The 15,704-nt window shown below is 36.0% G+C and overlaps 1 protein-coding gene across 1 annotated transcript in view; it reads right to left on the bottom strand.

Moving 5' to 3' along the window:
* Window positions 1–15,704, bottom strand: part of TXNDC16 (thioredoxin domain containing 16) — a gene marked incomplete at its 3' end in the record, with an annotated part of 102,144 nt that overhangs the window by 11,006 nt on the left and 75,434 nt on the right. The window contains exons 11-14 of the mRNA XM_039240509.1: window positions 15,487–15,547; window positions 10,467–10,590; window positions 6,675–6,818; window positions 6,161–6,220 (exon numbers count right to left, since the gene is read on the bottom strand). Coding sequence (XP_039096440.1) covers window positions 6,161–6,220; window positions 6,675–6,818; window positions 10,467–10,590; window positions 15,487–15,547 — 389 coding nt within the window. The remainder of the gene's footprint in view (window positions 1–6,160; window positions 6,221–6,674; window positions 6,819–10,466; window positions 10,591–15,486; window positions 15,548–15,704) is intronic.

Genomic DNA, 15,704 nt, shown 5'->3' with positions numbered 1-15,704 from the left:
ATCCAGCAACTGCACTACTAGATATTTACCCAAAGGATAAAAAAATACTAATTCGAAGGGACACATGCTCCCTGATGTTTATAGCAGCATTATCAACAATAGCCAAATTATAGAAAGAGCCCAAGTGTCCATCGACTGATAAATGGACAAAGAAGAGGTGATATATATATTTAAATACACATACATAATGGATACTACTCAGCCATTAAAAAGAATGAAATCTTGCCATTTGCAATGATGTGGTTGGAGCTAGAGAGTATTATACTAAGCAAAATAAGTCAGTCAGAGAAAGACAAATACCACATGATTTCACTCATATGTGGAATTTAAGAAGAAACCAGACCACCTAAACTTTAAATACAATGACCTTTGAACATCGGTTTGAAATGCACAAGTTCACTTACATCTGGATATTTTTTATACAGTACCAGTACAATAAGTGTATTTTCTCTTACAATTTTAACATTTTTTTCTGTAGGTTGAAAGAATACAATATATAATACACATAACACACAAAATATACGTTAATTGACTCTATGTTATCAGCAAGGCTTCCAGCCAACAGTAGGCTATTAATAAAGTTTGGGGGGAGTCAAAAGTTACATAAAGATTTTTGACAGGGGAGTTGGTATCCCTAACCCCCATCTTCTTCAAGGGTCAAGTGTATCTCATATCTGTCCATTTTTCATTACTGACTGTACTCCAGTCATCATTTCTCCTGCATAATACAATAGGCTCTTACCTCATCTCCCTGAATCTGATTATGTCTCTACCCTGAAGCCAGAGATATCTTTTCAAAACTCAAATCTATTTGGTGGCCAGCCTACCAACCTTTGCCATTAGGTCTCTCTCTTCCCTTCAGATCTCTGCATGTGTGATCACTACAAGAAAGCCATCTCAGACATGCTGATCTACATCAGTTTCCTATGCTCTTTTGGAACCATCTCCTGTCCTTGTCTCATTAGCTAATTACATACCCATTTGTGTTGTTATATGACTAATGTCTGTCTCTACCAAGAGAGCTCCTTGGGATGTGTAGGGATGTAGGGATGGTGTTTGTTTTACTCAACACTGACTTTCCACATCTAGAGGAGGCCTACATGAAACACCTAACTAGTGTGTGAATAAATGACATAAATGAGACTCATCTAAGGCTTAAGGTACCCCATCTTATCTAAATAGTTTATTTTCAACCTAAAAAACATACAGTAAAATCACAAATACAGATTTTTACTTGTTCTGTAAATAATACATGTAAAGTTCCCCAAAATATGTAAATTATTAGGTAAAATGAGATTAAAACCCAAATAAAACAAGAACCACACAACTCAACTACTAAGAGGAAAAAAATACATTCTAATAAAAGGAAACCTTAATATTATATCAAAGAAGGAAACTGTGTATCAACTTGGGATATTTCCTAATATAGGATCTAACCTAATCATATGATTAATGTTGTAAAATATTTCATTATTTTGTCACTAAAATTTTATATCTTAAATAATTCTAGATTATACTACTCAGATGCAAAAACTTATCACTCTGGATTTAGTGTTAGCAATCTGTTTGATAACTCATACAGGGTTCAGTCTGTCTTATTCACCACTGTATACCTGCTGCATAGCACAATGTCTGTTACTTAGTATGTGAAAATTTGTGGAATGTACCCTGACATTTCTTCATGAACAAATTATTATTTTTAACACTGAAGTAAGTATATTAAACCTGAATACTGTATGAACATATATACAATAATAAATCCTTATTACTTCTAAAACTAAATCTCCTAGATGACTTCTCTACAAAGTTCTTTTATCTGTTATTTTACTCATTTATTCAGTAAATGTCTAGTAATGCTTATTCATACGGAGTACCGTATTATATAATACCACTCAAGGATGGAATATAGTACTATTACAAATGTAGCTTTTCCCCTTTAATAGGCATTCTCAACAGGTCTATCACTGCTAAAAATGTTATTATTCCATTGTCCCTGCAGTCCAAGTTGAAAATTTTGATGTTATCTTTAAACTGAAAAATAAAGGGGCGCATGGGTGGCTCAGGTCATGATCTCGTGGTTCATGGGTTCGAGCCCCGCGTCGGGCTCTGTGCTGACAGCTCAGAGCCTGGAGCCTGTTCAGATTCTGTGTCTCCCTTTCTCTGACCCTCTGCTGCTCATGTTCTCTCTCTCTCTCTCAGAAATAAATAAAACATTAAAAATTTTTTAAAAACCCTGAAAAATAAATAAAACTGAAAAAAGAATGTTGATATGTATCAGTAAAAGTGATATAACTAACTTATATTAAAGTTTTCTAATAAATTTTTAATTTTTTTTCCTATAAAATGATTTCAATATTTAGGGGCACCTGGGTGGCTCAGTTGGTTAAGCATCTGACTCTTGGTTTCGGCTCAGGTGGTTCGTGAGTACAAGCTCCGGATTGGGCTTCATGCAAAGCCTGCTTGGGATTCTCTCTCTCTCTCCTTCTCTGCTCCTCCCATTCTGGCAAATTCTTGCTCTCTCTCAAAATAAATAAATAAACTTTAAAAATTAAATAAAATGGTTTCAATATTTAATCATGTTTCAACTGGAAGAGTCTAATATTCTAAGATGCCTGCAGTATTACATACTCTATACTTTATCAATGCATGAATTTCAGTGTTCCTAATTTAAATGAAAAAAACCAAATAGGTTCTCTAAGCTACAGATACTAGGTTAAGTATAAAAACTTGATATTTGCTGCCACCTTGTGACTGAGGACAAAATATTCTTCATCATCTTGGACTAAGATGAAAAGTGGCTTTTTCTGACAAAGTCAACGTGAAAGGTTATGGGACTAAATGCCCAAAGTATTAAAATATTCTCCTGAAAAGAAGTGAAAGAGGGAGAGGCAAGATGGCGGAGAAGTAGGGAGCTCCGTGCATTTCCCTTGCACCCACCTCTCAAACAGAGAAGGCCTGAAGTCATAGGACACTGAGCCACAGGAGTTTGGAAAGAGAAAGAGACAGAGTATACTGGGAAGACAACCTCATAAGTGCGTGAGTGCGAACTGGGAAAGAAAAGCGGCCGGGAACGGAGACATGGAGGGAGGGAAGGGAGCAGACTCCGGGCAGCCGAGGCGAGTTGAGGGGAAAAGAAAGAGAAGCTGAAACTGCTCACAGAACTGTCCCTGGAGAAGAGAAAAACCTCGGCTTGGAAAGAGAGTGTTTTAGTTCTAGCTGGGGTGCTGACTTTGAACTAGGTGCCCCCAGACCCAGAGGCACCAGGAAAAACTGCTCTGCTGTGCTCCTGGCACCATCCCCAGAAGCAGCACCTATTCTGCGGGCCTGACCCCAGGCAGCATGGAGGCAGCTGGCGGAGGCCAAGTTCCTGGGACTTGACCCCTGGCAGCTCTGAGGCGGCGGATCCCAGGCTGTGACACCGCTTTGACCCCAGCGGATCTGGATCTGAGGCTGCACTACTTCCACACCCTCCCCACTCCTCCCACCCCTGCCACCCCCACTCGACCCCTGGCAGCAGGGCAGCAGCAACCTGCGGGGCCAGCGGTATCAATAAAGCGCGCAGACTGGGACCTGGAAACGAGGCAGGGCATGGGGCATAAAACACGGCCCACCTTGGCTACGCCCGCAGCACAGGGAGATCGGACCCAAGGGAGTGATTTGCAACGCTTGGTTTGAGAACGGACTCTGTCAACGGCATGTTTCTCCCCACAACACCAAGGCGAGGCCTCAGGGAGTGGCTGGAACAGTGGAGGCTAAGACCTGCCTACACCAAATCACGCCTATTCCCGCTAGAGAGCTGCTTTTTTTTTTTTTTTTTTCCTAACCTGAGCCTGGAGCAAGACCAACATGGATGCACTGCCATGATTAATTCTAGGTAATTCTTTCTATTCAGAAATATTCTCCCTTTTCTCATTCGTAACCCTCCACTTTGTTAGCCAGGGCACTCTGGTCACTGGTTTGCTTAAACAGTCACATTTAACCCATTCTCTAGATGTACATTCTACATCTCCACCGTGAAGAGCCAAAAATTAAGTCCTCCATTAAGAGAAACCTTGGGCTGCACATAGCCCCAGTTCCAGTCCCAGGAAAAGCCTCAGACTATTCAAGGCTAAAGCCATCCTCAGACTGCCCTCAGTTCAGCTAATCAAAAAGTAAAAAGAAACACTCCTATGGTCTGAGTCAAGGCTGGGAACTGCAGATACAAACTAGCCAATTTCTCACCGCTTGCCTGAACCCCACATGGGCCCTTTGAACTCACCTCATAATTGGTCATTTTCAAAGGATTCTCAAAAGTCATGATTGGGTCCCACCAAAAGTAATGAACACCTCACAGCTACTGAATGGTCAAAGCTGTAATTGTAATTGGTGCTTATGTGATGATGCTACATGTACTGTAACACCCTCATCCCTTACTCCTTAAAAACCCTGTTTGCTTTTGTTCTTGGCTTCACCTTGTTGCCATGACACCTGTAGGCTGGTGAGCCCCTGCTTGAGCTTGTAATAAAGACCCTTTTGTATTTGCATCGGTGCCGGCTCCTTGGAGGTCTCTGGGACTCGCGATTCGGGCACAACAACCGTTACCTTTTTATCTCTCTCTCTCTGGAGTAATCAGACTATATAGTTTCTCTGAGTAACATCATTTCTTTCTCCTCGCCTTTAAACATATTCTACGATTTCTTCCTCTGAATCAAGCCTCTTAGTATCTCTGGACATTTCATTTCCAATTTCACTTCCTCTAACCACCCCCTTGTCATTTCTCTCTCTTTATGCTCTTCCATCAGCACTGCATACACCTGGCTCTTTATTTGTAGCTGGGAATTCTGGTGTTATGCCTTTAGACTGTCCTTTGTCTTTTGGGCTTTTTCTTTTTTCTTTTCTTGTTTTTAATTTTTTTGTTAATTTTAATTTTTATTATTTGTCTTCCTTCCTTCCTCTTTTTTGTTTTGTTTTCTGTTCCTTCCTTTTTTTTTTTTTTTTTCTTTTTTTAATTTTTATTATTTGTCTTCCTTCCTTCCTCTTTTTTGTTTTGTTTTCTGTTCCTTCCTTTTTTTTTCTTTTTCCCTTTCTGTTTCTGTGTCTGTTGGATTAGTCTGTGCCTTTGTGTACCTTTGTTCCCTGTGTGGTTGTCTGTCTTCTTTTTCAGGTCTACCTCAAGAAACAAGTCAAAATAGTGAGCCTGACCCATGAGAAATTAAATATTAACTCCATGGATTGTTTTTATTAGTCAGTCATAGCAGTGATTCTACCATCCAAATCACTTATTTTAGAAAGACCATCTCTCTCTCTCCCTCTCTCCCTCTCTCACACACACACATACACACTCTCAAAATAAATAAATAAACACTAAAAAAAAAAGAAATATCCTATAGAGCTAGAGTATATAATGTTAAATGAGGTTAAGTCAGTCAGAGAAAAGAAAAATACCATGATTTCATTCATCTGTGGAGTTTAAGAAAGAAAACAGATGAATATAGGGGAAGGGTAAAGGAAAAGAGAGGGATGCAAACCATGCAAGGCTCCTGACTCTGAGAGCAGACTAGGGGTTGATGGAGGGAGGCAGGCAGGGGATGGACTGGATGGGTGGTGGGTGTTTAGGAGAGCACTTGTGGTAAGCACTAAGTGTTGCATATGGGTGATGGGTCACTAAATTCTACATGTGAAACCAATTTTGCCATATATGTCAATCAGCTAGAATTTTTAAAAAATTGGAAATAAAAAATGTGCTAGTCCATGAGTAGCTAACTGTATAGCTTCAAGAACATGGAGATATTGGATCTCTGATTAGACTGTGAGACTGAATCTCATGTGTCAAATTTTTGTTTAAGTGTATTTAGTATTTACTTAATAACATTTAATAGTAACTGGCTCAGAGTAGGCACTCAATACATGAATGAATTCAGCCAAAAAGATTACTGGATTAACTGTGACCTCCAGTACTTAATACATGGGTTCTCTACTTCCTACCAAAGACATTTCTATGAAGAGAGCCAAGATGAATGCTCTGACCATTTTTGAAACTCATGGTTCATTAATGAAATGTTAAAGACACAAATATAATAACCTAAAATTTTATGTGATTTTATTCATCTTCAGCATGATATGGTTTTACAAACAGCTATAGCTCAGAATCAAGAAAATAAGCATGCATATATTACATTACCTTTCAATTTAATTGCCAAATCAATATAGGATTGCAGAAATGCCATGGATACTGCTTGCCCTACATTGAAATAAAAAATTCAACAGATATTGCAACATGCATGTCTCCAAAGCATCCATATCTAAATATTAACAAATATATAGATTGATGGGGTTTCCCAAAATTGTTATTTCTTAATAAGAAATTCTAATAGTACTCAGTACTGTGCAAACATTCAGGAAGATTCCAAATGCAACTAATTTTCTGCACTCATACCTCAAGGAATATAGTTAAAGGGCTATTATTTGAAGATAAAAGCAATGTATTTCCTATAGATCTATAAAAACTTAAAATCATTATCTTGAATCACCATAATTTATCTAAATTAGTAAATCTTTCAATATGTGCAGTCTGCCTGGGACCTATGACAGCTATGTCATTTTACAACATGCGATATACAGAACATAAAAATAAAATCCACAAACTTTAAATGTTCTAATATCTAATACTGCCTCCTCTAAAGGTTCATACTCACAACCAGCATAGAAAAGCACTATGCTATCAGAAGCCACTACTGTAGCGTTAAATGTCTCTTCTGTTAGCTCCACTGTGAGTTCCAAAGGTAACTGTGTCTTCCTATATCTGTAAACAGTTTCTGCCACTTCATCATCTTGAATATCTAAAATGGTCAAAAATAAATCAATGTATATATACATGCATAAATTACATAAATATAAATTCCACTACAGGACAAGCACTGTGATGGACACTGGGGAAAAGAGCAAACAAAACAGATAGAATCCCTGACAACATGGAGCTTCTATTTACCAGAAAGTCAGACAATAAGCTGATCACTAACTAAACATATAGTTATAAATTGTGTCATTTTAAAGAAGGAAAATAGTACAAGGAGAGATTATAATAGGGAGATTTAGATTGGGAGATCCAAAGCCTACCAGCTAGAAAATTTTTAAAAATGTCTTAGGCAAAAAGAATAATACAAAGGCTCTAGGACATAAAAGAGCTTAGCATATACTAAGTACTGAAGGAGGGCAAATTTGGCTAAAGCAAGATGGGATGAAGGAATAAATGGCATGAGAAAACTCTAGAGTAGACAGTATCTACATCATAAGAAACCATAAGAGCCAAGAATTTTAGATTTTATTCTAAGTGCATCATGTTATATGGATTTTGCATATGTAAAAACCTTTTGTGGGGCACCTGGATGGCTCAGTCGGTTGGGCGACCAACTTCAGCTCGGGTCATGATGTCACGGTTCGTGAGTTCGAGCCCCATCTCGGGCTCTGTACTGACAGCTATCTAAAAGGTTGGAGCCTGCTTCAGATTCTCGGTCTCCCTCTCTCTCAGATCCTCCACTGTTCATGTTGTCTCTCTCTCTCAGAAATAAAAATAAATAAATAATAAATAAATAAAACATTAAAAAAAAAAAACCCTTTCATTAACTTAGACCAACTAACCAGTGGACTCATCCAACATCCATGTATGGAGTAAAAAAACACATTTTGCATTTGTAAATATTCTGTTAGAGGTTTGTCCAGATTATATGGTAACAATGAAGAGACACCTAAATTGATTAGAGAGAAAAAGTGTTGATACTAGCTGAATATTAAGAGAAAATGAAACTTAGGTAGGTAGTGAAGGAAGGTAGTGGATGGATACAGACAAAAAAGAACAGCATGTTTAAAGGTACAGTGGCATGAAAGGGCATGCAACTAGAAATGCAAACACTGACTAGCTATATGATATTAAAGCTAACTTAATTTTTTAGATGTACTAACAGCATTATGTTCATTTTCAAAGGAGAATCTTGATACTTCTGAAATACACAGGGAAATATTTTGGGGTGAAACTATATATTTGGGGTTTGCAACAAAATAATAAGGGGTGGGTCATAAGTGACTGGAACAGGATGGCCATGGGTTGATGGTAGTTGGGTGGAGCCAGGTAATGGATACCAGGAGATTTGTTCTATTCTGTCTACTTTATACTAAGTTCATAATTCTCTACAATAACACATTACAAAGAAAGGAAGGGAGGAAGATAATATGACAAAAAATGAAAGTATTATTAGATTTGGATTATAGTACATCTCAGCAAGTTTTAGCAGTGTGACTCTAATCAGTCATGTTACTCTCCAGGCCTCAGTGTTCAAATCTGAAATATAACAGTTGTACTATACTAACTTAAAGGAATTTTAAAATACCACATTTCATGACACTAACAAGTTATGACTCTAATACCAAAACTAACAAAGGCCTCTTTTCTTTTTTACTGTAATTTTTGCTTCTTATTCATATATTTTCATTTTCCTTCCAGTCCTTTCTTATCTCCCAATCCATTCTTGTTCTTCTCTTCTTCCAACACTTTCTTTCTCTCTTTCCTGTTCTCTCTCACAATAAGCTACCCTCACTTGTAAACTGACCTACTCTTTAGCTCTACCTTGAACCAATTCATCAATACATACACACTTTATTTTAAGCCACATAGGTTTAATTCTTTTTCCATATCGTCTTTTTATAGAATTCAGTCCATTTCATTCTGATTTGTTCTGTGACCTTTTGAAGGACATTTTTCTTTGTGTTGTGCTGTTACACAGCAACAAGCTCTTTCCTAATCCTCACATACAAATGGGAATGAAACAAGGTTGGGGGGATTTATGTATATGGACATGACTACATACACTGTTATGGGCTAATATAGATTATAGATGTAGAAAGTTAAGGGAAAAAAAAAAAACCCTACAACAAAACAAGACTCAAAATGCAAAGATGTCAAAGGAACTAGGCTGGGGAAAGAAAGCAGGTAGAGAGTCAGAAGAAAGAGAAGGTTGCACCACAGGGCAAACTAAGGCCACACAGCCAGGAAGCAATGAGGAAATCTTGAAATAAGCAACTTCCACTGAGGACAGGAATCTCATTAAGATGACACAGGGGCGATTCCCTTGACTGGAGGGTGGAATATATGAACCATGATGAGCTGAGAGCAAGAGACCAGGACACAGGTCCCATGTAATGACAATGCTATGGACAGCTCTGGCTTAAACCATGAGCAGTTCCAACCTCCACATATTAGAAAAAATATTAGAACATAGCTCAATCCAAGAAACTGGTCACTGGTAACTGTTAAAGTTTAGAGCTCTTATTAAATTTATAATATAGGTTTTGATCAAAATAATAAATGGACTTCATGAGAAGAATACATAAATTACTTCCTTCTTAGAGTAATCATACTATGTAAAACATTCAAGTATATACTAAATGAAATACAAAAATGAACAACACATAAACCCTACTTCAGAGATACTACAGACTACTAGATGAGAGAGAAAAGTGAGCAATTACAGAATAGAATTAATCTTATGAAAGAAGTATCAGTAACAATAATGATCATAAGCAAGATTTCAAGTCAGAACACTTAAGTTCTAGTCCAGGCTCCATCATGTGCCATTTGTGTGACCTTGGGTAGATTGCTTACCTTTGCTATAACACAGATTCAATTATAAAATGAAGGTGTCATCAGCTGAGTAGATGACAATCAAAGTAAGTAATGTTTAGGGGAATAACCTTGAAACTACAGAATACTTCAAAAATATAAGCAATAAGAATAAAAAGAAATATAATATGTTAAAAGAAGTTTTAGAATGTTGTTGAAATTTACTTCCAAATTGTCAACAATCAGATTTATTTTACAACTACAATATTTATTTGAATTTCATTTCCTAATAGGAAAAATAAAAATAAAATACCATTTGGTACTCCTGGGTCATTTAAAAAAATTTTTTTAAATGTTTATTTCTGAGAGAAAGAAACAGCGTGAATGGGGGAGGAGGGTCAGAGAGAGAGGGAGACATAAAATCAGAAACAGGCTCCAGGCTCTGGGCTAGCTGTCAGCACAGAGCCTGAAGCGGGGCTCAAACCCGTGAACCATGAGATCATGACCTGAACCGAAGTCAGACGCTTAACCTACTGAGCCACCCAGGCACCCTTCCTGAGTCATTTTTAAGCATGGAGTAGACCAGCAGGGCTGGAAGAACTGATGTGGAAGATAAAGGTACAGATGTGGAAAGCTAGAAGCCTGGCATGCAACAATGAAATGTATCACACTAAACAAAATATAGCATCTTTACCTTTTTGACCAAATCAACTTGATAAAATGTAATTTGGGAAATGGGTTTCTTCAGGTTTTTTTCATAGTCTTGAATGTCAAAATATTCTTTAAGAAAGTTAATTCATTGAATGACACTGACCTTATGAGTGCAAGCAGGACTGTGGGGAAGTGGGGGAAGGAGCATCACAAAACATATTACCCATATCTGGACTTTCCATGTCCTCATCTTCATCTTCTTGTATTTCTTCAATGTGTGTATTACTTTCCACACGGGATATTATTAAATCAATATCATGTAACACCAAAAATTCCACTGGCGCTCCCTAGAAATACATGAACTTTTTAAAACATGACTAAAATATAACAAAGCGTTTTAATAAAAATGTTTTATTTTTTTGATATTAAAATGAAACTAAATCTTTGAACTTCCATTTTAAAATTAAATACAAGGGGCGCCTGGGTGGTTCAGTCAGTTAGGCATCCAACTTCATTCAGCTCAGGTCATGATCTTGCGGTCCATAGGCTAGGGCTTTGTGTTGGGCTCTGTGCTGACAGCTCAGAGTCTGGAGCCTGCTTCAGATTCTGTGCCTCCCTCTCTCTCTGCCCCTCTTCTGATGCACTCTGTCTCTCTGTCTGTCCGTCTGTCTCTCTCAAAAATGAATAAATGTTAAAAATTTTAATAAAATTAAATACATCAAAAAAAGGAAATTCCACAATCACTATAAAAAGTATCCAAAGCATACTTTATATATAGTGTGCACTACTGAAAAAAATGGCAAAACAGAGCTGAAAGTCTCACTTGCTTCTTGTCACAACTGCATTATTCAACTGAATTCTGAAACATTTCACATGTAATGGCATGTCCCACTTCACTATAAAAGGGATATATGTAATTTTATTGCAAGCAGGACCAATCAAAATTATTCTGATATTCCACAGAAATATTCAAAATAATATCTCATCCAAAAACAATTCCACTAAAATATTCAATTGCCTGTTTAGCTAAAAACATAAAACTACTATCTGCCCCCAGATATTTTAAGAATACCAAATCTAGTTCATTGGGATTAGTCCATTACAATTTCTTTCACTAATACCCAACTATCACATTTTAAAAACATGAAATTTTAGGCCACTAGATTACTTCAGTAAATTATCCCTGACTATAACTATACATTTGAATAAAGCTATGAAATAACTCTACATGTATTTGTTCTCTGATATCACATATCTTCATCTTTTTAATATTACATTCAAAGCATGCAATTTTTCACTTCTAGAGAAATATAATGGAGTTAAAAGGTTGAGCAATCAATGACAAGCTAAACTTGTTTGAAATACACACAGATATTGTTGTAGTAAATTTTTATATTCAAATACAACATTCACACAGGAAAGAACACAAATTTTAAGTATATGGTTTGATGACTTTTTACAAAGTTGATACACTTCTGTAACCACTATGCAGGTTAAGACACAGAACATTACCAGCACACCCAGAGGCCACCTTCTTGCCTCTCCCTGTTACTACCCTCCCCCAAAGTAATCACTATTCTGACTTTCATAACCATTGGAAAATTTTGCCAGTCTTTTTATTTACTTAATGGAAGTATATAGTTTGTTCTTTTTTGTGACTGTTTTGCTCAACACTATTTGTGAAGTTTACATTTAATAACAGTTAATTCTTTTTCAATGATGTAATCATCATATGAATATAATAGTATGTATATACATACGTATGTATATGTTTATCCGTTCTATTGCTCACAAACTTGTGTTATTTCCAACTTGGAATTATTATAAGTACTAACTGCTATGAACATTACTGTAGCTGTCTATTGGCACACGTGTATACATATTTCTACTTAGGAATGGAATTGCTGGTTCACATGCTATACGTAGCTGCAGCTCTAGGAAGCATTGCCAAATACTTTTCCAATTTTCATTGCACCAATTTTCACTCCTAACAGCAGTATACAAAACTTCTTGTAACTCTACCTTCCTAAAACTCACTTGGTATTGTTACTTTTTAAATTTTTAGCCCATTCTGGTGGGTGGGTATTGATATCTCTTGTGGTTTTATTTGCATTTTATTTGCTAATTGGATAGGGGAAATATATCATATGATGGAGAGAATGAATTGTCTCCACCTTAATTTAGTATTCAAATGTGGCATCGTTTGGTGAGAAAAACAGACATCATACATTTTAGAGTAAGATAAAATACAAATAAACCAGCATTGTGAAAATACAAATAAACCAACATTTTATCCAAAATGTTTAATGGAGCTAGGCAATCTAACTTCCTGTTTTTAATTTTTTTTTTAATGTTTTATTTATTTCTGAGAGAGAGAGAGAGACAGCGTGAGCAGGGGAGGGTCAGAGAGAGGGAGACACAGAATCTGAAACAGGCTCCAGGCTCTGAGCTGGCCGTCAGCACAGAGCCCGACACGGGGCTCAAACCCACGAACTGTGAGATCATGACCTGAGCCAAAGTTGGATGCTTAATTGACTGAGCCACCCAGGCGCCCCTAACTTCTTGTTTTTAAAAAACATAAGGGAACAGAGGAACAAAGCAGACAACAGCAAAAGGTAACAGACAAATCCAGAATGAGGAAAAACTGGCCCATTTATTTAAAATACATGGCCATGGAGGGAAAGGAAAGGGAGTGTTAAGACACTGAGAGATTTAAGAAACATACGAAATGCAATTCCTTACCTAAATTTTGGTTCCCCAAAAACTGCCTATAGGAAATCATTTTAGGATAAGAAAATGTGAATATGGACTGGCTATGAGATTAGGCTATGGTATTAACAAATTACTCTTAATTTTGTCAAGTGTGATAAGATTGTGATTATACATAGAAGAGGAAAGGCACTTTTTAGAAATTCATGCTAGATATTTATGGGTAAACGTCATGATATCTAACATTCTTCAGAATGTTTCAGAAAAAAATTATAGGTGAAGCAAATATGATGAAATGTTAGTTGTTGAATCTAGGTAGTAGGTATATGGTTGTTCACTCTATTTTCCTACCTTTCAGTTTGATTTTATAAAAAATGCCAAAGAAAGGAATTAAAAACCTTAGATTTTAAGATTTTAAATTTTAAAAACTTAGATACTAAGAAAGATTCTAGGCATTAATACTATCCTCATAAAACTATGAAATACACAAAGAACTCTTTTCCTCAGAGCTTCTGCACATGTGTCCTCTCAGCCTAGAACATTCTTTCCCCACATATCCACAGGCATATTCCTTTGCTTTATGGTTACTAATCGGTGAGGCCTTTCAAGTCTACTCTCTCACCTTACCTTGACTTTTTTTCCCATTGTCCTTAATACCACTATACTGGTTTTGTATCTGTTTCCTGCCACTAGTATGTTAGCTCCATGAGGGCAAAAACTTGCTTTTGTTCACTGTTATATCCTCAGAGCCTAGGACTGTGACTGAAACAAAGCAGGTACACCATAAATACTTATGGAATGACTGAATGGATGAATAGTAGTATTTATTGAGCGCTTATGAATGTACTGGGCCCTGTGCTAATTTAGCACTTTATATATTTTTTAATGTACTGACCCAACTACTCTTTAGATATTATTAACCCTACTTTACAATGAAAAAAAAGAGAGAGACACATAGAAATCAAGTAATTTGCCCAGAGTTACAAAGCAGTATCTGAATTAGGCAGTAAGATTCTAGAGCATAAACACTTAATACTATATTGCTAATCACTGCCATAGGAAAAAAAATCAGAAGAACTAATGCAATATAACAGATATGTTTTATACCTTACTATATATTACAAGGCTTGTAATGTAGTAATATGAGTATACAATACTACCTCTGCAACCAGTTCTATACTTTAAAGGACCCTCAAAACCTTTGCCTATAAAGAATGATTACATAATCCCAGGATGAACATTATTGCTCTGATGAGAAGGTAAAAAAAAAAAAAAAGATTTGCGGTGGACTCAATAAAAAGATTCATAGAAAAGACTCTTATATCCTTTACAGAAAACATCTTTGCGGAGACAGCTATTTTATAACCTATTGAACCTCATACTATACAAAATTATTTTATTTTGACAATTTAAGACATCAATACTGGGAAACCAGCAGGAGTGTTAACTTTTCCATAAAACCTATTTCTCAGTAATAAATATTGTAACTTCTTATTTAAGGATTTTGATAGACTAGCAGAAAAATAGCTTCAGAAAGTATTCTTTCCATGACCTGACCGAAAAGCAAAGCATTCTGGCCACATACTACACACATTTGAACAATACTACAGTTTTCAAAGTATTTTCATATTTTGTCTTATAAAATGTCATATAAGTTAGATGGGAAGGTTTTATGAATATTTCACAAGTGAGAAAACTGAGCTTGGAGAAGTTAATTCATTAATCTATTCCCAGAACTAGAAGGAACACAATTCAAGTATTCTGACTCTTACCCCAATATTCATGCCACAGACTTAGGCAAGAGAATTTAAGTTTAAACTGTCTGGCAGTTCATAAACATATCAATCAATTTTTAGCATATTTATATAATATTTTGAAATGTTCAGAATTAAAGAGTTCTTATTAAGAAAAATATAAGAAAAAAGGGACAATCACAGAAATTTACAAAGGAAATATAAATGGGAAATAAGCCTTTAAAAATGTTCAACTTCACTAGTAATCAAAGACATGCAAATTAGAACAAGAGCTTTGTCTATAGAGAAGTTTTTTGTTTTTGTTTTTTTTTAAGACGGTAATGCTCAGTAGTGGCAAAGATTTATGAAGAACAAGGAATTTCAAACCCTGCTGGTTTCCAGAGGGGAATCTGATTATGTACTCTATAAACATCCATAAAAATTCCCATTTCCTTTGATAAATTTCACCTCCAAAAATTTAGGCAAAGGAAACAATCAGTGATGTTCAAAACAGTGTACAAAGGCAGGCATCAGAGCACAGTAGCAAGTAATGAAATATAATCTTATGTGAAAATTAGGATATAGAGCATTATCCTAATTCTCTTTAAAATATATATATTTATATATGAGGAAAGAGACAGACTAACAAAAGGGGGAAAAAATACCAAAATGTTAACAGCAATAATCTTTGAATAGTGGCAACTTACAGAATTTCTTTTCTATAATAAGCATATATTTCTGACATGTATTAACTTTCTTTAAATAAACAGACATTGTAGACAAATACATAAAATGACTAACCTCTTCTGCTCTTCTGAAGACCACATTAGTGTGTTGAGGAATGTCCACTTCCAAGGAGTCCCTTTTCAAAATGAAAGTAAATGTTTTATATTGCTAATCTGAAGAATAACAGTCATCAGGATGTCAATATAAAAGAGAACTATCTGTTCTTATACTAAACACAATTCATGAAAAAAAATTACAATTTAGTGAGTCTGAGAAACTTCAGACATAAAGAC

This window comes from Hyaena hyaena, unplaced genomic scaffold, assembly GCF_003009895.1.
Source record: "Hyaena hyaena isolate Hyena2069 unplaced genomic scaffold, ASM300989v1 scaffold_175, whole genome shotgun sequence".
Lineage (NCBI taxonomy): Eukaryota > Metazoa > Chordata > Mammalia > Carnivora > Hyaenidae > Hyaena > Hyaena hyaena.
The sequence above is the reverse complement of the archived record's forward strand: the minus strand, read 5'-3'. Positions and strand labels throughout refer to the sequence as shown.